Genomic DNA, 26138 nt, shown 5'->3' on the forward strand with positions numbered 1-26138 from the left:
GCCTCTGCCTGGCGCTGACACCCACAACAATTTGCACTAATGCGGCTCATCAACTCCCCATTGACAGTGGCAGCTTCCAATTGGCAAACGGGGGAATAACACAATCCCCTCTCGCACTTTTCGGACAGTAAATGGCAACATTAAGTGGCCCTCATCCCTGCCTTGTGCCTTGCCCCATGTTTTGCTCAAATCTTTGACAAATCTGCACGCTGCAGTTTTATTAGTTGGCAGTTGCCAGTCATCCGGACACGTGTCTTTAAGACGCAACGGAAGCGAGCCACATTTGTTGAAGTCATCCAATGCAGGGGCGTAAAAGGATTTCGCAAATATTTGCCAAAAACTTGTGCACTTAGCAAAATTAGGGAGCGGAACGCAATTTGAGATGCAATTGTTTTATTCTAAAAAGCCATTTTCTATTTTGATAGCCATTTATTATAAAACATTTTGAATAAGCTTTACTTGTCAATTACAAACTTTTTTTTATTAAAAGTCCTTTGAACAACCTCAACAGACTCAGTTTTCTATTGAATTTTAAAATTTCTTTGCCTTTTAACTTTAGGTTATTATAAAAAGTCTTTTGTCTGATCTCCATTGTCACTAAAATTATCTTATATATCCCTTTCAGTTACCCTTTAGAAGTTTCAGTGTATTTCGGGTCATCCCTTCTTAAAGAGCAGCATCAAAAAGCAAACCGAAATCTAGAAACCAGCCTAGGCAATCGTATCAACAAACCAAATCTCATAAACAGACAAAAACCTCAAATAAAACACACATAAGGCAAAGAAGACCCAGTTTGGGGTGGCGACACTCGTCTCGACTAAAAATATTAATTTATATTATTTGCAATGCTGCAGCATGCCGCCAAGTGTGATTGTGACAGGTACAGAAAGCTCGACGACTGCCAAAAATCCTACAAAGACGGCACGTGACTGGACGACTGCAAATATGCATAAAAATTGAAGATGCCATTGGCCATTCAAATTGATAGTGCACACGGCGTGGCCATTAAGAACACTGTGCGGATCAGACAGACAAAGGGGATGCAAGGGAAAAGCATATGCTCAGCTTCACAAGGAACGCTTCCCATCAGCAGTCAGTCCGCAGGCCTATTGATGAACCACCAAAATTCGATTGTAAAACTCAAGTGGTCCTGGGCACGCCACAACACCATGCAGATGATAATAAGTGGCACGGCAGAGAGACCAGAACCAAGGATAATACATAGATATGCATTGAGAAATTAAAGCGCAGCACGGCACAAACTCCCCTGCTCTCCTCTCCTCTCCTTCCTTCCTTCCCTTCATCTCCCACACTGTCGAGAGCAGCCCTCAACACGCATTACCAACCAAATTGATGGCCAACAGACGCTCGCTGTCTGCCACAGGCTACAAATGTATCTTTTCTCGGCATCGTCAAACCGCCAACAGGCACTTCAGGTCTCTCCCACTCCCTCTTTGCTCTCTCTCTCTCTCCCGGTTCCCACGACTCAAAGTGTTGCTTATGTCCCTGCGATGACTGTAACAACATTGCAAGGATGTGACGAGGGGTGGGGAGGGGAGGAGAGTTGCGCCTGGCGACCGCGCGGAAGTTGCGCATATTGCGCCCCGTTTTAATTGCCGCCCCTGTTGCAGCTTAACTGCCGGATCATCCCTTGTCATCGTCCGTTTTCATCGTTCTCAGCCTCTCGCCACGCTGTCAGCTTCATTATTTGCTATTTTAGCAATTTGACGGTAAACTTTGTCCGTCTGACAACTGCCGCTGATAGATACAATGTTTACCAACTCTCCTGCTGCTGCTGCTGCTAATGCTGCATGCTACCGGTCTATGACCTGCCCTTGGCAATAACGCAAACAATTGCATTAGACACATTGTTACTTTGAAGCAATATTGTCTGGTTAGCGGGTAGCGGGGGTAGCCGGGGATACTTTAATTTGCCATGCCAGGACTATTATTAATTTGTTATGGGACCAGTCTATCTATTATCCATGATCAGCTAGCCAGAGAGAATGCCAGCTGATGCACGCACAAGTTTTAATTTACGAATTCTATTCGTGTTTAATCATTTTGGTATAGCGAAAATAATTGTTTAATGAGATCTATTCAGTATTTTAAACAGTCTGTAGTATTTTTGTTAGAATCTAAAAACTATTCTGCATTCATATGAAAAACGACACAAACCTCCAATCAAATGCTTATCGCCACAGATATCGAGGTGCACGAAAAGAATGTTATAATGAGATCTCTTCAATTTCAGTATTTTAAACAGTCTGCAGTATTTGTAGTAGAATTTAAAAACTACTCTCCATTTTAATGAGATCTATTCAATTTCAGTATTTTAAGCAGTCTGCAGTATTTCTTATAGAATATAAACCTAATCTCCGCTCACGTGAAGAAGGACACACACCCACACCCACACACGACACACTTGTTGTTGGGCAACCAAATGCTCATCGTCACAGCTTCCGAGTGGCAAGAGAAACTGTTGGCATTGTTGTTTTGGATTGTTGTGTGCTCTTTGTTGTTATGAGTCTTGGTTAACGTATGTAACAAGCGTTGTAAAGCAAACATTTGTTAACAAAACATTGATCATTGTTCAACATGTAAATTCACTAATTTGGCAACGAAAAAACCGCCAGCTATAAATGGTAACAGCCACGAAACTATGAGACTGCCACAACATTGCAAAGACTCCTTCCTTCCCTCACGACGACAACGACGACGACGACGACGAGCCATAACAATTTTTCCTTCTTTTCGATTCGTTTCTTTTTTTTCGTTTTTTTTGCATACAACAACGAAATGAATACGTCGTTGTTGTTACGTTTTGTTGCTGCTGTTGCTGCTCGAGCATTTTCCTTAACAAATAAAATAAAAATTTGCATAAAAATCAAGTAAATAAAATACGCATGCGTGGCTTGAAGCCAAGGCGTAGAACTCAACTCGTAGAATCAGAACAGAGAACTTGAAAAAAATCTGCGAGAGCTGCGAACTTATTAAAGTTGTTGGCGGCTGTTGTTGCTGCTGTTGCTGTTGCTGTGGCTGCTGCTGCTGCTGTAGGCTGCACTTGACAAGGATCAAGGTTGTGTGAGCGCCCAGTGACTGCATTGCATTGCCAATTGCGACTGGCGGTCTCGTAACTTGCTTTTAGGAAGGGCATCGCTTCTCTTTTTTTTATACACTCACAGCGGGTATGCAGCACTTGTCGCTGCCTTTGTGGGATAAACATAAATTTGATTTTTAACACAATCCATGTTTAATTCAATTAATAATTTAGCTGCAATTTAACAATTGTTGGTGATCTTATTGGTAAAAGGGTATCTGCATCATTGTCATTGCAAAAGGACTTTAACTAGCTGTTCTTGAATGCATTTTTTATACCCGCTACCCATAGGGTAGAAGGGTATTATAACTTTGTGCCGGCAGGAAATGTATGTAACAGGTAGAAGGAGGCATCTCCGACCCTATAAAGTATATATATTCTTGATCAGCGTTAACAGCCGAGACGATCTAGCCATGTCCGTCTGTCCGTCTGTGTGTCTGTGTGTCTGTGTGTCTGTCCGTCCGTCCGTATGAACACCTTGATCTCAGAGACTATAAGAGATAGAGCTATAATTTTTTTTTTCGACAGCATTTGTTATGTTTGCACGCAGATCAAGTTTGTTTCAAATTTTTGCCACGCCCACTTCCGCCCCCGAAAATCAAAAAAAATCGAGTAACAAGCGTAATTTTAAAGTTAGAGTTGCGAATTTTGGTATATATAATAATAACTATAGTAGTTATGATTCCTGAAAATTTGGTTGCGATCAGATGAAAATTGTCGAAGTTATTAAAGAAATACTTTTGTATGGGCAAACACGTCTACTTACTAGGGTTGTTGCTTTAGATGACAATCTGGTATATTGTGCCGTCTATGGTATATTTTGAATGCGGTACTATATCAATATACCAAATATACTATTTGGTATATTTTTAGTATTTTTGCAGTATATTCGGTATATTTTGAGAAAATTATCGCAAAATATATTTCTTTTATTCAAAATGGGTAGCGGGTATCTCACAGTCGAGTGCACTCGACTGTAGCTTTCTTACTTGTTTTTCTTTCGATTTGGTGTGGGGTGTACTTTAGAACGTCGCTTCGTTCGTAGTGCTCCAGCAATGGAAATTGCTTTATGGCTTGTATATGCAGATTGGGAGCTGGGCAACTGTTGCAACTGAGAACTGAGAGAACTGGGAACTGTTTTCGTTGGCTGCTGCTGTTGCTGTTGCTGCCTGCAACCAGCAACCAGCAACCTGTCGCAAGTTGCAAATGCTCTTTGTGAAATTTATGCGCAAGCGCGCTGATTCTTATTTTTTCGCCTTTAACAAGGCGTACAGCAACAACAACAACGCTGACTGCTTCACCCCTGCCCCTGCCCCTCCCCTTCGTTCCTTCTCCTAGCCTTGTTGCCCTGCCGTTTTTGGTTTCTGCTGAAAATTCAATTTGCTACAAAATGTGCGCCGCTTTTGCATATCTTGCAGCAAAAATTCGTGATTTACAATTTTCGTTTCGTTTCGTTTTTGCCGTGCTTCATCCTGGCTCAGGCTCAGACTTCAGACTCGAGCTCATTTCGAATACTCTTCGTAGCTGCAACGTTTTCTGCTGGTCTCTGATTTAATTTTGTTGCTGCTCTCATTGTTGTTGCTGTTGCTGTTGCTACCTTCGTCATTGGGTACGAGGTTCACCTGTTTATGCCAGATTCCTGGCATGCGATTAAAATCACCTGCGCAAGCATGCGCCCACGCAGCAACCTCGCTCACAGTTGCCACAGTTGCCACAGTTCTCGTCTCCGTTCGCGGTCTTCAGCTTATTGTCGTCGTCGTCGTCTTCTTTGCCGTGTCTAAAGCCTCAAGCTTCTCATTCCACATCGCTTCGCTGCGCTTCGGTTCGGTTCAGCTTTGCTTTGCCTTTACCTTTGCCTTTGCTCTGGCTTTGATTCGGGGCTCGTTTCTTCTTATTATTTTGTGGCTGCTGCTGTTGCTGTTGCATTGCCATTTAAAGGCTGCGCCCGCGTCCTCGTTCATTTATTATGTACGAGTATTTTTTGTTCTCATTCTTTTTTAGTTTTTTTTTTTGGTTACCTCTCGCTGTTTATTCAAACTAATTTAATTTGTGCGCGGCTTTCGTGGTGCGCCCGCAGGTAAGTTTTTGGTCCACTGGCAGGTTGCTGTGTGTTATTTTGGCGTTTCACGCACTTGGCGCATGTTGCAGTCACGCCTTTTGTTGCCCGCTGTCCACTCTCTTGGACGGCATTTTTTCTCGTCTTTTCGTTTTTTTGGAGTAGGAGCCAAAGCCAAAGCCAAAGCCACACGCAAAAAGTTGTTAAAATGCAAATTAAATTAGAGACAAACTGGGCAGGCAGACAACACACACACACACACACTCGACACATTCACACACAGAGTTCCTTGAGAGGGGTGTGCGTTGCTTTAACTGTTTTACCGTGTTATATTGTGTGGGCTGCTGCACAGAGTGGGGTGGGGTCTCTTTTGCCTTTCTGCTGTTGTTTGTTGTCCATTGGATTAGCTGCTTTGCAAATGACATGAACAGTCTGCACAATGATTGCTGATATGCAAATATCTCACCAGGTGCAATGTTTTAGTCAAAACCCCTTCCCCAAACAAAATCAGAGGTTAGAATTTGACAGCAATAACGCATTCATGAAAGGTTATGCAATCCTTTTTAATAGTCTAATGAATCGAAGTACAAAATTCTGATCTCACAATTCCTTCACGCACATTTTTCAACCAGCAAATTCAAGGATTTTCTGCAAAGCATTTCACTTTAAAGCCTTTTGTCAAGGATTAATTTAGCAAAGAAGAAATTACGCAACAAATGTCTGTCTTTGAATGTAACCAAATAAATAGCAGCGCATTATAAAACAAAGCAAAAATCGTATTGCACAATGCAATGCGACTACAAAAAAAAGAAGCTACCCAAAAATGGCCATAAAACAAATGCGGCAACTCGAAAAAGAAAGAAGTACAAAAAAAAGCGAAAACAACAAAGCAAAAGAAACGTTTGCTTAACTTTGTTTTGTTTCTCACTTAGAGGAGCGGCACAGCAGCAATCAGTGCACCCACTGCCATCGCCACCATCTCATGCACCACCTCTTCAGCCACCGCCATCGCAGCACAGCACAGCTGCCGTATCTCCAGCAGTGGCTGCCACAACTTTAACACTTGTTTGCCCAGCTAATCGCGGCGGCAGCATCGTCGCGTCTCTCGGATTCGAATTCGGATTCGGATTTCAGACCCCAATATGAAAGGCATTTAAAAGCGAACAAAAAGGCCAGACAGAGTTTAAGTAGAATTAAGCATCCAAATTCATGAGTCAAGTTACCGCACGAAGGCTTCTTTATATATATATAAGTGTATAGTGTATGTCTGTGTATAAATATATATATTTGATTTTTTTGTTTTCCTGCTTTATCGTATTGGTTCTTTTTTGTGTTGTGCTGAATGCCTTTGCTTTTTGATTTGTGTGGCTTAATAAAATACCAAGAAGTTGCCGTTGCCAACGTCGTCGTCGTCGTCGTCGCCATTTGGGACCCATTGGGAAACAATGAAATCTTCCGGCGCGCTGTCAATGATTCTACCCCCAAAATCCGATATGTGAGTGTGTGTGTGTGTGTGTGTGTTTTGGTGATTTATTTGCCTCGTTTTTGGCCAATTTTCGTTTTTAGTTCAGCGCTGCGGTTAAATAATGCGCTTCCAAGAATATAAACACGCAGAAACTACAAAACTCAAAAAGATACCAAATACAAAAGAAACTCAACTGTTGCACAACTGTTGTAGTAAGGGTTTTGGGGGGGGAGGCCTTGAATATGCATAATAATAATAGTAATAATAATACACATATCTATACCATAATTCGTTTCGATTGTGATTATTATTCGTTGCTTTTTATTGACGACGTTCGAAATCAACATGTTGATTTTCTATACAATTAATTTGATTAACTGCCAAGTTGGGGCTGCGGTTTTTGAGGTGCCTTTGATCTGGCCACAGTAGAGTTCGATGTCAGTACACACATATATCATGAGCATTAAGCATCAGCCATTGAGCCATTAAGCATTATTAATTAAAAGTTCTTTACAGCCAATTGTAGAGTGTGATATAAGCCAAGGCAGCAGCTGATGAGCTGTCCGAAATTCGTTGAATTCCTTAACGGAAATGCCTGAATATCAATAGCGAAAATCCTTCAAAAATATTCTCATTATCACAGCGAAAATCAATATCGCTATTAGAGCGACACATGTTGCGTAACTTCGAAGATAAAGTTAAGGCAACAAGAGACCTGCTAATTTGTTCTATATGCACAAAAATATTTCTTAAAAACTTTCAAAAGCTAAATCGGCAGCAAGTTCGTTGCCTAAGTCTTTTGACTTGAATAGGATCGAAAAGGTTGTTCGTGGATTGCAAGTCAATTTTTTGACAATAAACACATTGCAACGATGTTATCAACAACAGCAGCAGCAACAACAACAATAGCAACAACAACAGCATTTACACAGTATGACCACCTGCTGGACACACCTCTTTTTTTGGGGCGTATATGCGCCTGATTAGCTGTTACCAATATTTTTGTTAACGTTTTTCGCTGGCTCCACTACTAAAAATTAGTCGCAATTCACGAATATTTGCTCGCTGCTTTTGTAATTGTTGTTTTTCGAATTGCTCTCGTTGTTGTTGTCGTTTCATTTGCCACAAATTTGAATTTCCAGAGACGAGAAAAAAAACAAAATTGGAAATACTCTTTTGAGTTAGTTGCAACTGCCAATGCCAGAAAATGACTGTTGCGGCAAACGTTAATTAATTACGATTTATTGACTAAATTTGTTGATTAGACAATTGACGTTTGCCGTTGTTGTTGTTACGCTCGGTTGTTACAATTGCTGGCTGTGGTTGATTTTGATGTTGCCACACAATTTGGCCACTTGCCACACAACAATTGTCGTCAATTAATTTAGCTTTGATTTCGCTGATTCGATATGCCGCCCTGCAGGTGGCATTCGTAGCTCCAATTTGATTTCGCCTGCCTTCAACCAGTTCCAAAAAAAATTGCATGCAAATCAAGAATTGGTTAGCCGAAAGTCTGTTACAAATTAAGGATAAATGAATACACGAGAAGTCAAATGGAAAAGTTGTTTCAAATTGTCGCAATTCAATTGGAAACGTTTATGAATTTTAACGACTAAGCAATAAAGCTGCACTTCATGCTTCATACAAAAGACTTAGGCAACGAACTTGGGAGATGGGATTGCTAGAAAATTGACTAAAGACTTCTTTGGCTGACTGACTGACAAGTGGCAAACACACAAAATTTCCATAGCGAGGCCAGTTGGTGATGCTGCTGCTTCTGCTGGTGGTGATCATTCGTTCAGTGTGGTGTGGTGTGAAATTCCTAACTGGCACTTTCTTGTGGAACAGACGAACGAACGAACGAACGCCGCATCAATCAGCGGCGGCAGCTTAAATGCTGCATCATGACAAAACCATTACACTTGACCAAAGAGAGAACGCGCTCCGGGTACAACGTTGATGGCGTCGGCAGATGCTCAGATGACTAGGCGACTCGACTGGGTTCAGTTCAGATCTCGGCGTGATTGATTGATTGGCAGCGTGAGCAGCGGGCAGCACTGACTGACTGGACTGAGATGCTTTTGTCTAAAAGCCGTTTAGAATAACACCAGCAAGAAGCAACCACATATAACGAATAACGAGCCCAGCAGCGAGAAATTATGCATTGTGTTGGAAAAATGTTTAATCTGTGCAATGCCAATGCCAATGGTACGTATCAAGGCACCCTCACCTGGCCATACATTGAAGCAGCCAAGCAAGCATTCAACCATTCAAGCATTCAGTCAGCCATTCAGGCAGTCAACAGCAGAGTCAGCAGTTGGAGTCATCCAACGGCCGGCGGCCGTCAGTTGATTGCGCTTCATTATTAATGCCAAACTGTGCGCCGGCATTCGTTGAATTTGGCTTTTGCAATTTGCTCTCAATGCCGCCGCTCCAGACTTGCCTTGGCCTTCCCCCTTCCCTCTCCCATCGTTCCCTCATTTTGGGCTGTGGGGGTGGAGCGGGGCCTAGAGGGGGGAGTAGGCATTAAAAATGAGCTCGAAGTAACAGGTGGATGCCAATGCCGCGACGACGATGGCGATTGCGATGGCGACGGCAACGTGATTTTCGCCAAATCGTTTAGATTATTTTAAGATTGCTTGCGCCAGTCTCCACAGACAGACAGAGAGCCAGCCAGCCAGCTGAGCTGTCCAGGCCGTCCAATCAGTCTGGCACTCCTCTCTCTGGCCAACAGTTCCGCACCTTGCATTTGAACTTGAAACATTTCATTTTGTTGCTAGCGGCATCCAAGAGGGAGTGAGAAAGACAAGAGCAGAGTAGAGCAAAGCAGAGGCTCAGTCTTGAGTCTTGAGCTTCGCTTCGATCGATTAGTGGCATTCTATTGCGTTCAATTTTCATGTGCAACATTGAAGCGATCGCCGTTGGCACAATAAACACGCGATTTATTTCATGCCGAGCATTCAAGTGCCGCGCACAGTCGGTCAGCCAAAAGGAGGAGCAGCAGCCACAAAATCGCAGCCGCAGCCACCACCAGGCAGCCTTGCCTTGCCTTGCCATCTCTTTTCTTGGCTTGGCTTGTGGTATGTGATAATGGGATGATGGTATGATGATGCATGCGCGGCATACACAACATCGCAACAAAACAGCAACAACGAAGCCAATCTATAAACTCAGTTTAACGAATATCAAATACACTTTAAAGTCTACTTCATTTTATATTTTAGTAAGAGAAATCACTTCAATATGTGATTAAATATAATAAGTTGAGTATGAAGAAAGTCTCGCTATAAGCTAAAGACTTTCAACTTTATAAAATACCCTTTAGAATTCTTCAATACATTCCAATCGATATGCCTGGCAATGTTCAAAGTGTATTAACAGCAACAATAATAACAACAGCCCACTCTTATATATTTTTATTATTTTTTTTTTCTTGTTTGCTTGTGTTTGTTTGCGCCGGTGTTGTTGCTGCCTTTTTCTCTTTTCCTCACTAGCGGCCAAGGTTAGTCGTTGTTGTTGTTGTTGTTGTTGTTGTTGAAGCTCACTCTGCCGCATTTTAGCCGGTAATTGCTTGTGATGTATGATTTTGAGTTCTAGTTTTCTTGCCCGGCCTGGGAATATCTCTCACACAGATGGACAAACGTATAAGACCAAGACCAAGAGGTGAAGAGATGGACCATTGTTGTGTGTAGTCAAGTCGTCGTTTTGCTAGCTGGCTGATTGCTGAGGATGCCTATATATGCGGGTGATGTATGTTATATATAGCTACAGGTATAGGTAAAGGCCATCGATATTGATTTGACAGGGGGTATCGTAATGATGAGAGAGCTTTGCTTTGCTGTGCTTTTTGGACCACACTACTCACACTACTGTCACACTTTCTAAGCACTTTCACCCAATTAGGGTGATCAGTCATATCACAGATATATAAATATAGGAATATACCATATATATCCCGCTTATTATGTAGCTTGTAGTTTGTTTATGTATATATGTTTGCACACTATCAAGGAGCTGGTGATCTTATGCAAAAGTAGTCAGAAGTAAGGCAACAGCCAAAGACTCAGTCTCCGCTCGGCTCGTTCAGCTCGCTCGTCGATGACAATCTTTTGTTTTCACTTCTGCAGAAACAAAAGCCATAAAGGATAAATTGTGGATATACGGCAACGGCAACGGATTGGGGATTGGGGATTCGGCTTGTGCCTGCTTTGGTTAGGTAGCCGCATTTAAAACAGTCGGAGGCAATCGTTGAACTTTTGGCTTCGACAAGTGCACAGCGGGGGTCGCTTCTTGGCCCAGGAAACACACAAAAAACAAAAAGGAGGCGGCGCTGTTGGCAATTTTGTTTTCATTTCGGCTAAATGGACTCGACTGGAGTCGACTCAACTCGACTGCAGTGGAGTGAAGTGGAGGTTGCTTCGATTATATCAAAGACAATCGTTTTGGCTCCATTGTTTTGGCCCAAAAGCCCAATTGGGCCAGAGATTTCAAGCTTCTATCGCATGATTCTTACAAACAATTTCTCTCGTCTCTCTCCTCTCTTTGCAGACTGACATGTGTGTTGTTGTGCTTTTCATGCCATTTCGATACGGGCCTCATTTTTCTCGCCACAATTAAGAAGAAAGTTGGCGGCGGAGCAATTAGAAAACTCACATCGATCAACTGCCCACAGTGTGAAACGTCATGCGGACATCATATGTATGACACACACACACATTATATTAATACTGAGATTCAGATTCCTTTCTGACGCATCGCGAGCTGCATCAAAATTTCAACCATGTCCAAGAGCATTGACAAGTTGCCCCGCGATCCACAAATGGTGCAAGCTCTGCGGCGTGAACTCAATCGCAACACGCGTCGCATTAGCCAATCCTTTTGGCAGGAGTTCGAGCAGATTCGCGAGCAGCAACGAGGTCAATTGGCACAGGAGCAAAGTGATCGCGATAGGATTACAACGCTGATGCGTGAGACCAACTTGGAGGCTCAACAACAGCTCGAAGCTTTAAGACGCAGCATCAGTTCGCATGGCATCAATCCAGCGGCACCTTCGCCTTGCATGCGACGTGAGCAACCTGCAATTATGCCCGCAACTGCGGAGCAGACACAGGAGACAAAAGACATTCCTCTCCAGCTGGCGACAAATCGCCAAAAAGTCGCCATCAAGCGGCGACAAATGGATGCAAGGCCATCGGCAACGGCTTCACCAAATCTGCCACGAGCACCGCCCTCATCCCGTGCAACAATTGTGCCAAACAGTGCCACATCAAGAGCACAAACTCGATCTCGTTCCCAGTTCTCGAAGCTGAAGCTAGGCGAGAAGCCAAAAATATAAGAGATGATGACTTAATTACGACCATTTTTTGTTTTTGTTTAATACTTGATTTTACCTTGATTAACGCACAACTAAATTGGCAATGTATAACACCTGATGGATAATGCCCGAAATTCAATCAAATTAAAATTTGTAATCCAATATGTTGTATTTATATGTTTATCCTGCAGCCAAACAGAAATAAACTCTTTATGTAGTGCATTAGTAAACAAATTCAAACACAACTTGCAAATTAATTAACGGTACATGGCCCCCATACACAAACACAGAAAGAGAAGAGGGAGGGAGAGAGGAAACACGCACTCAGACACCTGAGTAATCAACTTTATGTGGGCATGGCGCAAAGGCAAAAGTCGTAATGTAGCCAAATGATTCTGATGCCAGATTCCGCTGGTACTTTATAAATACGATAAATCACGATAAGCAACAACAACAACAATGAAAAACAACAAATCAACAAAATGTAACGTTATTCATCACAGGTGGTAAATTTAACTGACAACAAACGCGCGCCGATCCCCCTGAACAGATCCGCACTTGGATCGTCAGAGATTCCGTTCCGTTGCTGCCTCTCAAACTCAATTCCGATACACATACATATGCATACATATATAATCATACTTAACACACAAATCGAACAACAATTTCTGGGTCAAAATAATTAATAAAAGCGAGCGACTTTTGTGCGCATGACTTGGCCAAAAAAAACAAAACCGAAGTTGTTTAACGCCTGCTTTGGTGGCCACAGAGCGCGATTTTGACAGGCCAAAAACTTGAGGAAGCATTGCGAGGCGATTTAAAGGAGAACGCAACGTCAAGGCGTGTTAGGAGGAGGAGGAGGCGGAGGGAAGTGCTTTTCGCAGTTTTGTCGTCGCGTTTTTTTGGCGCATGCACCGCACCGCATGAAAAATAATCAATCAAAATGTCTTAAGCAAATCACTCGCATTTCAACTACCAAAAAGACGTAAGAAAAATTACAAAGCCAGCCACTAACTGAGCACCTCTTAGTCTGAATTGTGTTTACACGGCGTATACGTGTTGCAATAATGCACAAAACCGAATAAAGTGAAAGTGAAGTAATCAAGTAAGATAAAGTAAATAAAACTAGGGATATAATTAAAATACTTAGATCATTATTAGTTAGGAACTTTGATCGTCAACTAGAACATCGTGTATACGTGGCATGAGATCAACTGAGCTGCCTCTCGTCTGACTTGACTGACTGACTGACTGGCAAGTTTGTTTGGCAACTTGTGATGGACGTCGGTTGGCCAACAGTCACGATTTGCATGTGCGACAACTGTTGCCAGCAAGCAGCCAAAGTAACAACAACAGCAACAACATCCCCAGCAACAAATCGCGAGCACATTGAACTGTCATTGACACGGCAGCCAGCACAACTTGGGTAGCAATGTTGGCTCAGACGATCGACCAACTGAAGAGAGAGAGACACCTGTAACAGAAGTTGAAAGGCAAAAGGCGAACGATGAATGCTTGGGTGGTGCAGCGACAGCAGCAACTGTTGCTGATGGGTGCGGTAAGCAGCAGCCAGCAGCAGTAACTGAAACTTCAAGCTTCAAGCTGCAGCTAACTGCAGCGACAGTCGTCAGAGTTCCCTGTTTTGCTGGCCAATTACTGCAAACAAATTCGAATGCGAATGCGCATTGAAAATTGTGGCAAGGTTGGTAATTTAAGACTCACGCCGCCAGACACACACACTCACAGAAACAAAAGGCACCAAATACAACAAAAAATAAAAACTAAACTGAACTGAGAATCGAGAACCGTTTCTTTTGTCACCGGAGCGATTGTTGTTGCTGTGGTTGGAGGTGATTGAATTGCTGATTTAACGGTTGCTGTTGTCAAATTAATGACATTCATTCAATTCATACCATTGGCAGGCAGGCCAAAACGTGGCCAAAACGTGGCTCAAACGGTAGTTTTTATTGCTTGGCAAATTGCAATCGCAAAAACACAGCGCGTGTTATTATGATTGTTGCTCTCAGTTGGTGTTGTTGTCGATGTCATTGCTGCTGTTATTAATGTAGTTATTAAATATTTACAACTGCCGCCGCATAAAGCGTGCCAATTGTGGGTGCAGTGCGGTGTTCACTGTGGTTCACTGTAGTGCACCTGGTGGGGCCAACCGCGATGTCAAAGTGCAAAAGTTTAGCGCAAAGTTCTTGTCATTACTATGCAGTTTTGTTCCGTTCCGTTTCGTTGCTCGTTGCTTTTGGCCAAACCAAAGTGAAAGGCAATTCAATAGTCTGTAGCATAGAACCGAAGTTAGTTTTCGTTCTGCGCCTTTTGGCGTTTAATTAATGACTGCTTTATATAATTTAATTAGTTGTTAATGATTTGCTGATTGGCCAGCACTGCTTTTGTAGGTAGGTTGTTACGGTAGGTCCATGAATCAAATGCTAAGTGAGTGTCGCCTTAGATTCGATTCTGTGTTTTTTGGGTGGGCTTGGCAGATGTCAGGGTTGCCAGGTTGCCTCGATTCCAGATTCGATCGACAATCGTTAACATGGCGCTAATGGATTATTTCGTGACTCTTGAGCGATATCAACTAATGGCATACTCAAATTAAAAACCATCAATTTATTTAATTAGATAATTTACACTCACACTCCACACTGTCAACAAATGTGTATTTACAATATTAATGATTGTCTTATGCAATGTAGACTGACTCGTTTCGGTTTCTGTTTTCGCTTATGAAGACCCCAAAATCAGTCTCACAGTTTAAGGCCAAATTGAACATGGCATGTCTAGACAAAATGCTTGTTGTTCTTTCGATTTCCAATCGCCAAAAACACAAAAAAAAAAAAGCAGACTAAGACACTAAACAAGCGAGAGACAACTACATTACAAGCAAGTGAGGCAAGGCAAACGTTGCAACATACACACAGAGTGTGGCATGAATTGCACATTCAGAATGCGTAAAGTGGTCGATTAATAATATTTAGAGAATAGTTACATTTTGTACAAAAATTTGTTGGCTGCTGCATGACCGAAATCAAAATCAATGCGAATCAGAGTTTCACATTTTGCTGAGGCGCCATAAATTAAAGTCGAGAGGCTTTTTTATCGACGACCGACGACGACGACGACGACCATCGATTTCCTCGCCAATTAGTCAAAGCTTATGGGGGCGTTTAGCAGGGGGCTTAGTGAGTGAATTGGAATTGGAATTGGAATTTCAACGCCAGATGTGCCCCAATGATAGCGCCCCATGCGTGTTGCAATGATAAGGTGGAATCCACAATGTCGCCAGCCGGTGGCTTAACAGGCGACCTGCCAATGTTTGATTGATATTACAGACGGAAAATACCAAAAGTGTTTGCATACAAACTATGCAAAGTTCTTCTCTGTTTTTTACCTTTTAATTAGGAATTTTTTGAAGTCAAAATCTTTGTGATATTTTTCTATGGCACACGCAAAAGAAGACGAGAAAAAGGAGTAAAAAGGAGGACGGAGGTAACTCAATATTTAAGCACTTACACGTTAATTTAGGCACAAATTGAATTAATAAACCATACCATGTTGGACATTGTGTGCGGTCTCCTGTTTCCCTTGGCCACTCCTCACCTCTCCCCTTCTCTCTTTGAGAACAAGCTCCTTTTCATATTTCATTAATTTATGCACGGAACGCGGCTCAATGAACCACGAAAACAAGCAAAACTGACCAAAAGACTGTCGAATAAAACTCCCCAAGAGAGACCCACCAAAAACCCAAAAAACCAACAACAACAACAACAACAACAACGAATTTGAATTTACAAGCACGTAACGCGCCCTCAACTCCAACCCCCTCCTCCATCCGTCGCCCCCCTTGACGTGATTGGCTTACATTTGGCGCTGCGCTGATGTTGCTTGGTTCCTTTCAGTTTTATTTCATTTTGTGTTTTTTTTTCAATATTCGTCGCTCTCGCTTGTAAATTAGAACATGCCAAATGTGGTACCAAAAAAAAAAAAAACAAAAATATTCAGCGGCATCCGTGACGAGGTTCAACAAAAATAATTGTTGTTGTTGCTGCTCATGTTTCTCTCTCGCTGATAACCTGCGGCAAGTGGGTTTGCCTCCTTGCCTCCTTGCTGGCTTCGTGTTGCTTGCTTGGTTAGCCAAGGTGCGTAAATATGATTTTCATTTACACCTTGACGTTGGCCACCATCTCTGACGACATCGACAGCAGGAAGCGCTGCAAGCACTGCGTTTGAAGTAGCCGAAGAAATGCTTTTGAATTTTCGCATGGAATGCGTAAAGTGTTGAGCAAAAAACAATGAAGACGTGTCTTCTACGGGTGTTGAAACATTTTCGGGTTTCACACAAAAATGACAATAAATATGGATAATAATCATAATTACCTATTTATATTTCAATCATTTTTGTTTGAATTAAGATGTAATCTGTATATTAACATCAAAGAGAAACTTAGCTAAAACTTAGACAAAAAAGAGACTACATAATTTCCAAACTCCTCCAGACAACCAACTGCACAACCACAGCTACCAACAAGTTAAGAGAGCTACATTCGAGTGTTCTCGACTGTGAAATATTCCCATTTTGAATGAAAGCAAAACCATAATGTATTATTACGTATTACGTTGTTACGTATTATTAATACTTGCTTCCCGTTTTGAATAAAAACTAAACAGTGCTGTATTTTTCTCAAAATATACCAACTTAATATACCGCAAAGATACTAAGAATACGCCAAATGCTGCATTTGGTATATGGGTATTCTACTACATTCAAAATATGCTATACCAATATACTACATTTAGTATATTGATAGAATACTGCATTCAAAATATACCATAGAGTGGAAAATATACGAAATTGTCAAAAAAAAAAAATGCAAGTAAGTAGGTGTTTTTGCCAATGCAAAAGTATTTTTTAAATAACTTCTACAATTTATCTACAAATTTATCTGCTCGCAACAAAATTTTCAGGAATTATTAAGACTATAGTTCTTATATATAGTTCTATGGGTACCAGATAATAATACTATATTTTTATGCACAGATCAAACAAATAATGAAAACATTACTGCAATATGAAAGTAAGTTTATTTTTTTTGCATTTCTCCCGCTGGCCGCGTGTTCACTTTACTTTCAACAACCACTTGCCTCTGTCTGTCTCTCTGCGGCATTTCGATATCTTTCGATATCCTTTAACCCATAACAATGCACCGACTCGTGCCATTGCAGCTTGAGTTGACTTACATAAGGGTCCCAAAATCAAAATGCGCACATGATTTATTGTCATTTTGAGTTTGAGAATTTGCAAAAAGGCAAAGGTAATAAATTGTATGATTATTGTGGATGTTCACCCCCTTCTTCGCCCCTCTTTTCAACTGTATTTCCGTTGACGGTTTTTTTTTTTTGTGAACCATGCAACAAAGAAAGCAGGTACAACAAACGATTCAGACAACGACTGGAATGCAAGAGGGGAGAGCGATGGAAGGGAGAGGGAAGCTGGCATCCAGTTAACTTCATTCGCTCGTGGTGAGGTCAAGGGTTAAAATGTGGGAGTCACGATTCTGTGGGGCTAGCGATTTGGCTCAATACGCGCTGCTCTCTGTGGACTCTCGCATGAAATGAAGTTACCAAAAAATCAAAATACTCGCTAAGTACCGTTTGAAGCACACACACATACACACTATCAAACACACACACAGACACACATTAGTCGACCTCTGCCTACAACTTTAACTGCAACTTCGAGGCTTTATCAATAAATTATTGAGCCATTATTGTTATTACAATTTCTTTATAATGTTGGCAGCGTGCGCTGCAAGTTTTTCCATTATTACTGTTGTTGTTGTTGTTGTGGTAGTTGTTGACCATTAGCGTGTAGTTGCTGGCCGCCAATGGGGCCGAGGTTTCAACCTCAGCCTCAGTCTCAGTCGCAACCTCAGCATCAGCATCAGCATCGGCTTCGGCCTCATCATGTGCACAATGGAGAGCAGGTCGCGGTCATTGCAAAGACTGACTTTGTAGTTGGCCACAACTACACAGCCTGGCAGGTTCATGACAAATGCATTAGAGTTTGAAACATTTTCGAAGCCGTTGCAAGTTCTATGGCGGCTGGTTTTTTATCGTCTCTCCTTCGTTTCTCTTTTCTTTTTTTTCGATTTTTCGATTTTATTGTTATTTTATGAATATTGTAAATGATTTAATGAGTTTTAATTGAGCTCAGAGCCAAGGAAAAGCAACAAAAAAAAAATAAATTTAATGAGTTTAATTGATAGGGAGGAATAGACGCAACTGAGGAAAATCCAAAAATAAAAATGAGAGGAGAAAGCCAAGCACTTTGTTTATGACTTGGCCTGGAATTGGGAATCAGCTTCGAATTCCTTTCAAGGGGGGCCCTTTGTCTGTTTTTTTTTGGGAACTGGGAACTGTCAGTAACCGTTGCAAACCGTTGCACTGACCACTGATAAGAGGCACGCGCTGAGCTGCACTGCGCGCAAATCAAAGAATTGGCACAACAACAGTCGTAACTCAGGCCAATGAATCATGCACAGCGAACAGTTTAAGGGTGCGACGTGAAGAGGAGGAGGAGGAAGAGAGCGGGGCAAATGGAGAACAAGGAAAAACGCAATCACAACACTGCTACACAAGTTGACCAATGATCTTTTGGCCAAAAAAAGCAAAGCACCAGCAGATGCAGGGAATGAAACTGAACTCAACTGAACTGACTCTCAGACTGTCTCTCTTTCTCACTCTTTCTCTATCTCTCTCTCCCTCTCTCTTGCTCTGTTGGAACAACGTGTGGGCCATAATCAAAAAACGTGTTGTTGGCTTTTGACATTTTTTTTTTGTGCTTCGTTTGTCTGCGCGAATGTTTTGCATGTTAACATTTTATTAGTCATAACAACGAACGGAGCAACAAGAACAACAAAAACACAGCACAGCACAGATCACAGCACAGCTGAGATATCTGCCGCAGGCTTCATAATGGGTTAAAGCTCAGTTAAAGGCTTTTAAATTGCGCACTTGGCCAGGATCATAATATCCAAATCGTGGGCCACAAACTAACAAAAAAAAATAAAGGCTGTAAACGTTGCACATGTGATTTACAAACAAACTTTGCTAATGAATATATAACACTTAATAATAAGAAAACCGTTTCTTAAGGAGTCGTAATAGATTTTTCTCACTAGCCAAAACTTTATCGCTTTGGCCAAGAGTCAATCATGATTCCGCAAAAGCTTTTGTTTTTAATGGACTTGTCAATGGGCCAATGCCAGTCATTAATTATATTTAAGCTGATTTTCAGTCAAGTAAAAAATAAATAAAACTGAAAAAAAAAAACGGTACCGTTGACAAATACCTCCAAATAATAATAAAAACAACAACGAGACACGTCACTCATTTTAACCTGTTGCACATGCGGCAAAGGCAGGCAAAGTAAAGCAACGAAACAAGCAACAGAAAACAGAAAACACACCTTATAAACAAATGATCCAATTGTCTTCTGCATGACTTAATAATTTCAAATCTTTTTTTGTGTTGTTCGTAGCTGGAAACAAATTTTTCAAATGAAACCCTTGGATATCAAAAAAATGCTCTCTTGGTACAACAAAAATATTATGCGTGACGAAATCTTTTTGATGTGGGAAATGTCGCTTTGAGTCCAACCGACAAGTGTGTGTCCAGCAGCTACAACAACAACAGCAACAACAACAGCAACAAGATAATAACAAATGTTGGAGGAGAGAACATGAGACGCATGAGAGACACGTTGCGCATGTCGCTGGGATTAGCCTGAAAGCATTTTCTCAATTTTTGATTTTAATCCTTTTTTTTTTGAGTTGTGTTTTTTGTTGGTTTCTTGTGTTCATCTGGCAGCGAATTTCTCGTTTGGTAAATATTTTTTTAAATGTTGTTTTGGGTTTTTGTTAATTGGCGGCGACATGTGTTGTAGATAGGATAGTTTCTTGCTGTTGTTGTTTGTCTCTGTTGGTCACTCAAGTGTGTGTTTATTGTGAGGAGGAAGTTTCTAGCTTTTGGGGATTTATTTATTATTGCGGTACAACATCAAAAAACAAGCTTCGTGGACTTTTGAAAAATGGGAGTATGTCGGCTTTGGCCGAGAATCGCTTTGAATTACGACAACAAGAGATTTTGGCTCTGTTGATGGGACAAGCCGACAAGTGATGGGAAACTGTCCATTTTTCGTTGTGGGGATTATAATTGATGCATAATTGTGTCACATCGGGTCTCGGACAATCCCTTTGTCAGCTTTCTCGCTGGCCAAAGTTCAACGCCAAAGCAACAATACAAAATTGAACCTGTTGCCCATTTGGCAAAGCAATAATAATCAAATAATCAAATAATCGAATACTCGTTAAAGCCAAAGAGTCAAGAGAAGCAAATTTACTGCAACGTGCAACAAATTAAAACATCATAAAAATCAAAGGCAGATCCAGCCACAAAAAAGAAATGGCAAATTGCCGCCACATCTGCGCGCACAGAAGTTGAAGCACCATCAGAGAGCTCCACAAAATTAGCCACCGCCTCCACCAGCAAAACAAACCAACCAAAGCAAAGCTAACTAACTAACCAACTAGCCTAATGATGACCTTTTCACTGCGGCACGACAACTTAAGGTCATAAACAATCAAAAGCCGCGCGCTCTCCAAGTGCTTCCAAGTTCCAGACTCAGTCTTAGTTTCAAATGGTGGCAATTGCCGCATTGGCATCGCCATCAGCCGCCACAGAGTCTTCGGCAGTCTTCAAGAGTAACTTCATCTGCTACCAGCCAACGCTAATAGTTAATAATAATTATTATTTCATTTCTGGCAAGCGCAACTCCCACCAGCTGACACCAACTGAAAGCCAGGCCAACAAAAACAATAAGCTGCCAAGTCCAGGCTAAGCTAACAGTCCATATTCAGTTCACCGTGGTAACAATACTCTCCAGGGAGAGCACTTAAAACCGAGTTGTAAACTTGAAAAGTAATTGCTGAATTTAGAGGCAAGGTTAAGCAACAGAGGAGGAAATACGGAAATAGACAAATAGAAAAGTTTATAGTTTTTTTACTGGAATGTGTTTATTTTATATATTGCTCTGACGCCTTTCAATAAATCATAATAAATCTACTAAATATATTAAAAAAGGATTAGAAGAAGCGATTAAATCCCTTTATTAATCAATCATGTGTGTATCATTGACAATTTTCTAATATATAAAAAAGAATCTTAAAAATACTCCCGAAAAATCGCATAAACCCGAATTTTCAGCTTGAAAAGTAATTGCTGAAATTAGAGGCAAGGTTAAGCCATAGAGGAGAAATAATGTAAAATATAGGGAAATACGGAAATAGAGAAATATAAAAGTTTATAGTTTTTTTTTACTGAAATTCTGAATGTGATTAGTATATTGCTCTGACGTCTTTCAATAAATCATAATAAATTTACTATATTATTTAAAGAAGGTTTAAAAGTAAAGAGATTTGTGAATTTGCAATAATTTTTTAGCCAATAAATCTGTAATCAAAAGATGTGATATATAAAACAGAACCTTATAAGTACTCCTGGGAAATCTTATATAACTGAGGTGAGATGAGCTTTTCAGGTTGAAAAGCAATTTGTGAAATTAAATACTAAGAAAATAGAAAAAACGAAAGAGTTTTTACATGATCTTAACATATTGCGATCAAGCCTTTAAATAACGAATAAAGCATAGCAAATTAAGTCTCATGAAATAGTTTTAAAGATATTAAATCTTTACATTGGAATTATTAAAAATGCTCTAATATATGTGAAAAATAATCCTTTAGATTTGGGTGTAAATCTTATCAACCTAATGCGCAACTCACTCTTTAATCTATATACGAATAATAGAAAAAAAGAGAGTTCAACAATTCTTAAATCATTCGTATTAAAATACATTTTCAATATATGAAAAATAATCCTTTAGATTTGGGTGTATTTTATCTCTTATCAACAATTTCCCAAATCACTCTTTAATTAATGTACGAATATTAACAACTCTTAAATCAACCGTATTAACATCCTCAAAAAATCATCCCCATTTTTGACCAGCTTTTAAGGACTTTCATTCCACAGTGCTCTCAAATCGGTTGCCAGACACAACGGTAACATGGCGTGTTTGTTTATTGCGCATGCGCTTCGCTCGGCAATCGCAGCATTTGAGATCTGCCTGAGCAGAGGCAGCGGCAGCTGAAGTTGCAGTTGCAGAGCTACTAAAACTGAAGTAAAAACTGAAGCTTAAGCTAGAGCTGGACGAGCGTCGGCGTTGGCTCATTACTTTAGCCCACTTAGCTGAGCGGGGAGCATCGCCAAGTCAGGATCGCAGTGTTGCCCTGCAGAGGAGAAGAGAGAGAGAGAGGGGAAAGACACACACACACACACACCTTCGACTTGCCGCCGCTCTCACGCGATAGTTATCCTAATGGGTCCGAGAGACTTTCGTTTGAGGTTTTTTTGTTTTTTGTTTCTTCTCGTATTTTTGGCGGGCACATCTATCAGAGCGCCAGAGAGTTTGGCTTGAGTTTTAAGTGAGATGTTGGTAATAAAGCCGCAATTTGTTAACTTTGCCAGGCAGCGACGCGACGCTCATTTAGCTACCTCATTGGCGGCTCTGTTCGCTCGTTTGCCGCAACATTCGTGATTGCTGTTGAATGTTGTTGTTGTTGTTGTAGATGTTGCTGCCCCTTCTTGTTGCTGGCTGTTTGTTTGCAACATGAGCAGACAGTTTGTGTTGTTGTTTTTTCTGCATGTCCTGCACACATCGCAGCCAGAAATCTCATAGGTGCAAGAAGCTGCGATTACATGCAAACTATCCATTGTTCTACTCAGTTGAAGAGGAGGCAAGAAGAGGGGAGAGAGTCAAGGGAGTCAGCTTCAGTGGCAAGTGCACAGTAGCCAAAAAGGTCCATAAACAAATGGTCATAAAAATGGTGGGAAAAAACCGCATCGAGGACGCAATATTAACACCCAACTGAGCGCGGCAAGGATTCTCAACGATTATGACATAAGCTGCACGTTCTGCATTCCTACACAGAATGCTTTATAAGTGTGTGTGTGTGAGTGTGTTTGTGTGTTAGTGGATTGCATCTGAGAAATTGACACTTTACAACGTACAACCCATAAACGTGACCCAACGCCGGCAATATTTGCATAAACAGCCAAGAAGCACGGCCTAAAAATGAATCTTTTCATCCAACAACGAAGCTTTAATTCCCTCTAAGTAATGAGAAAAGGAAAAAGATACAATTTTTATTCAGAGAAGCTAAGAATTCTTTGTTTACAATTCAAACCAATTCCTTTATAAAATAACTTGCAACGATTCGATGCTAAATTTTATTCTAAATAGATGATTTCATATTTTGTAATAAAAAAAAAGTTTAAAATGCTATCTCGACCAGCTGCCCAATAAATTCAAGTTACCCTTTTAGCCATAGTCTGAGCTTATGAAAAAAATGCGTTATTCCAGCTACCAAACAAAAGTTTAAGGACGCAGGCACGATCCGATCAGAGAGGCAACTTAAAATAAAGTGGAAAGACAAAAAAAAAAAACAACAATAAAAACAAAACAAACATTCTTTGTAATGCGAAACAACAATAAAAATATGAAGCTACGAAGCAAACGCGACGATCGCTCCAAAGTCGTGTAAAGTCAATGTTAATGTCGATGCGATGCGATGCCTGGCAATGCTGACAATGTTGCCTCCTATTGTTCCACGCCAAGGAGTCTCTCGTTGTTGAAACTTTTGGGAGTCACAGCGAGGCGCACAGAGGAGGCTGCTGCTGGTGAACCAATAGACTGAAATTATTGGCTCTGCGTGCGGAGAAAGTGCACGTTTTGCTTGTTAAAAAGCACGAATTGTAATGAAAACAACCTGTTAATCTAAATATCTCACTCGATTGTTGTTGTTGTTGCTGCTGTTGTTGTTGTGTATCTGTGGCAAACAACTATTATTATATATAGTCTAGTCGTGTATGGTAAACTAACTGTAGTCACTGTGCCCCTTGCATATTTGCGCAGTTAAACTGCCAATAACCAAACGAATGGTGGCAACCTTTCTTTACGGCGCTGCCAGATCTTATTAAAATATCATAACAGTGCACGAATCAAGCGTGACGCTCGCTTCACAACATTATCGTTGGATGGAGCGAGAGGGGCTACGGGGAGTCATTTGTACCTGTCAACTTGACCCCAGCATAAATAGTTTCACTTTGTCGATGAATAACTGCATTTTAATGCATAGCAATAAATGTTCACTTACCTTGCAAAACTGTTTTGACTGCCGCCGGACATAACTTCCAAATTACTGCAAGCTGCTCCAAACTGCAATGATGCTGCTGCTTTGTGTTGTTTTTTCACTCACACTCACACTTGCACAAGCACTTGCACTAACACTTCACTTTTCACACACGCACATAAAAAAAAAAATTACGCAGCTTTTTAAGCTCTATGGCTCCCGCACTTTTGCTGCCTTCATTGCCTTTTTCTTGCATAGGCTTTTTCACTTACACTTTAATTACGCATTGCACTTTTTCACATTTCACTAACACTTTTAGGCACTTGAAAAAAAATATTCCTTTATTGCGCAGAAAATTTTCTGGCGGCGATGAGATACATATGTATGCATACACATGTATGTAACTTGCACTTTTACTCTAACACTTCTTCACTTTAGACACATACACATAAAAAAAAATTGAGCAGCAGCTTTTTGAGCTAAGGCAAGCAAAGCAAAAAGAGGGCAAAGAAGGAAGCAAAAGTGCTAGCATAGCATTTTTTCTGCCTTCTTTGCCTTCTTTTGGATAGGCTTTTTTATTGCACTATTCAATGCACTATTTTGCATGAGGATCACATTTCACTTACACTTTTCACATTTTCACTAACACTTTTCTACTTTAACACTCACTCACTTGTTAAGCACTTGAAAAAAAATATTTCTTAATTGCACAGCAAATTTTACATTTGCTTTGCTTGCACACGCACATATTGACACTTGGTGAATGCTTGCCTAATCTTCAGTCGCGGTTGATCTGAAGAGCACAGCTAGCTTTGCATACTTTTGCACATGCTATTTCACTCACACTTTTTCACTTACGCAAATTTATTTTTGCGAAAAGCAACGATTTAACCTTCATACACGCACTTGTTGAACACATAAAAAAAAAAGCACACTTGCAAGAGTTTTATTATCCGATTTAATAGTCCGCGTAAGACTAATTAATTATTCACGAATTTTCATTGCGGTGGCCAAACTTAATCCTCCACTTATAGTTTGGCACTTGTTGAGTGCATGCAGTTTATTGCGCAGTTAAATTGTGAAATCTTCACCCTTAAGTCTGCTTTGCTCTACGATGCCGTACTCGTTTCACTAACACTTGTTGAGTTTGCGGAGTCCAATTGTCTGCTTGCTTTGCACATACACTTTTACACTTGTTGTATGCAAGACATTTAGGCATGCAGTTGTCTCTTTTTCACTTGCACTCGCTAGGATCACACGATGAGGGCAAAGTCCGATTGCCAAATTTTCAACAGCGTTGGGACTCCAAAGGACAGCTTGCTTTGGGTAAAACCGCATAGAACTTTTCGTTGCAGTTTTTTACTTTTCACTATTTTTATTATCTTAGTTTGCACAAACTATACTGCTGCATTTTATGGGTTTTTAATTTAATTATTTATTTTATTAGCACTTTTTATGGCTGTCGCCCACAACGATTTTTCTCGAATGTGCTTTTTCACTAGCACATTTTCATATCCACTCACATTCTAGTTTTAAAACACACGATTAGCATTCAGGCATGTTTAAAATAAATCCACATAATGTTAATCACAGCTTTTAAATGCAGACTAAAATTTTACTTAATTCAGTTACGGAAAAAGTTTTTAGACACTCGCGCGAATTTGCAAATTAATGGCGGCAACGATTAATTGGTGGCCCTGTTGTGTTTTAGTGGTTATCGATAATCGATACATATCAATTAAAGTCGAGCATATTTTAATTGATTAAGTAACTATGAAGTTAAAGCAATTAATTAATTATCTATGTACAATTTAATTTTGCACAATTTTGCTTAGTTTATTGGAAACACTAAAAACTCTTGTAATGTTTGTAATGTTCCATAATTGCAAGGCAATTAGTAGTATATAGTGCGAAGCTTTGATTTATTCCTGGGCATATTT

At 40.6% G+C, this 26138-nt stretch overlaps 1 protein-coding gene and 1 long non-coding RNA gene across 2 annotated transcripts in view; one reads left to right on the forward strand and one right to left on the reverse strand.

The window, feature by feature from the left end:
• The window catches only part of LOC132791214 (uncharacterized), a 145374-nt gene extending 119817 nt beyond the window's left edge, over window positions 1-25557 (reverse strand). Inside the window, exon 1 of the long non-coding RNA XR_009632880.1 lies at window positions 24223-25557. This is a non-coding gene — a long non-coding RNA (uncharacterized LOC132791214). The remainder of the gene's footprint in view (window positions 1-24222) is intronic.
• Window positions 11284-11971, forward strand: LOC132791205 (uncharacterized). The gene has a single exon (XM_060800047.1). The coding sequence runs from the start codon at window positions 11402-11404 to the stop codon at window positions 11954-11956; it is 555 nt and encodes a 184-aa protein (XP_060656030.1). The 5' UTR covers window positions 11284-11401; the 3' UTR covers window positions 11957-11971.
• Window positions 25558-26138: the final 581 nt, after the last annotated feature.

The sequence above is a fragment of the Drosophila nasuta genome, chromosome 2L (assembly GCF_023558535.2).
Source record: "Drosophila nasuta strain 15112-1781.00 chromosome 2L, ASM2355853v1, whole genome shotgun sequence".
NCBI classification, from domain to species: Eukaryota; Metazoa; Arthropoda; class Insecta; order Diptera; family Drosophilidae; genus Drosophila; species Drosophila nasuta.

Excerpts from the sequence above, each read along its gene's own strand:
- LOC132791205 (XM_060800047.1), top strand. The coding sequence starts at position 11,402 with ATGTCCAAGAGCATTGACAAGTTGCCCCGCGATCCACAAATGGTGCAA.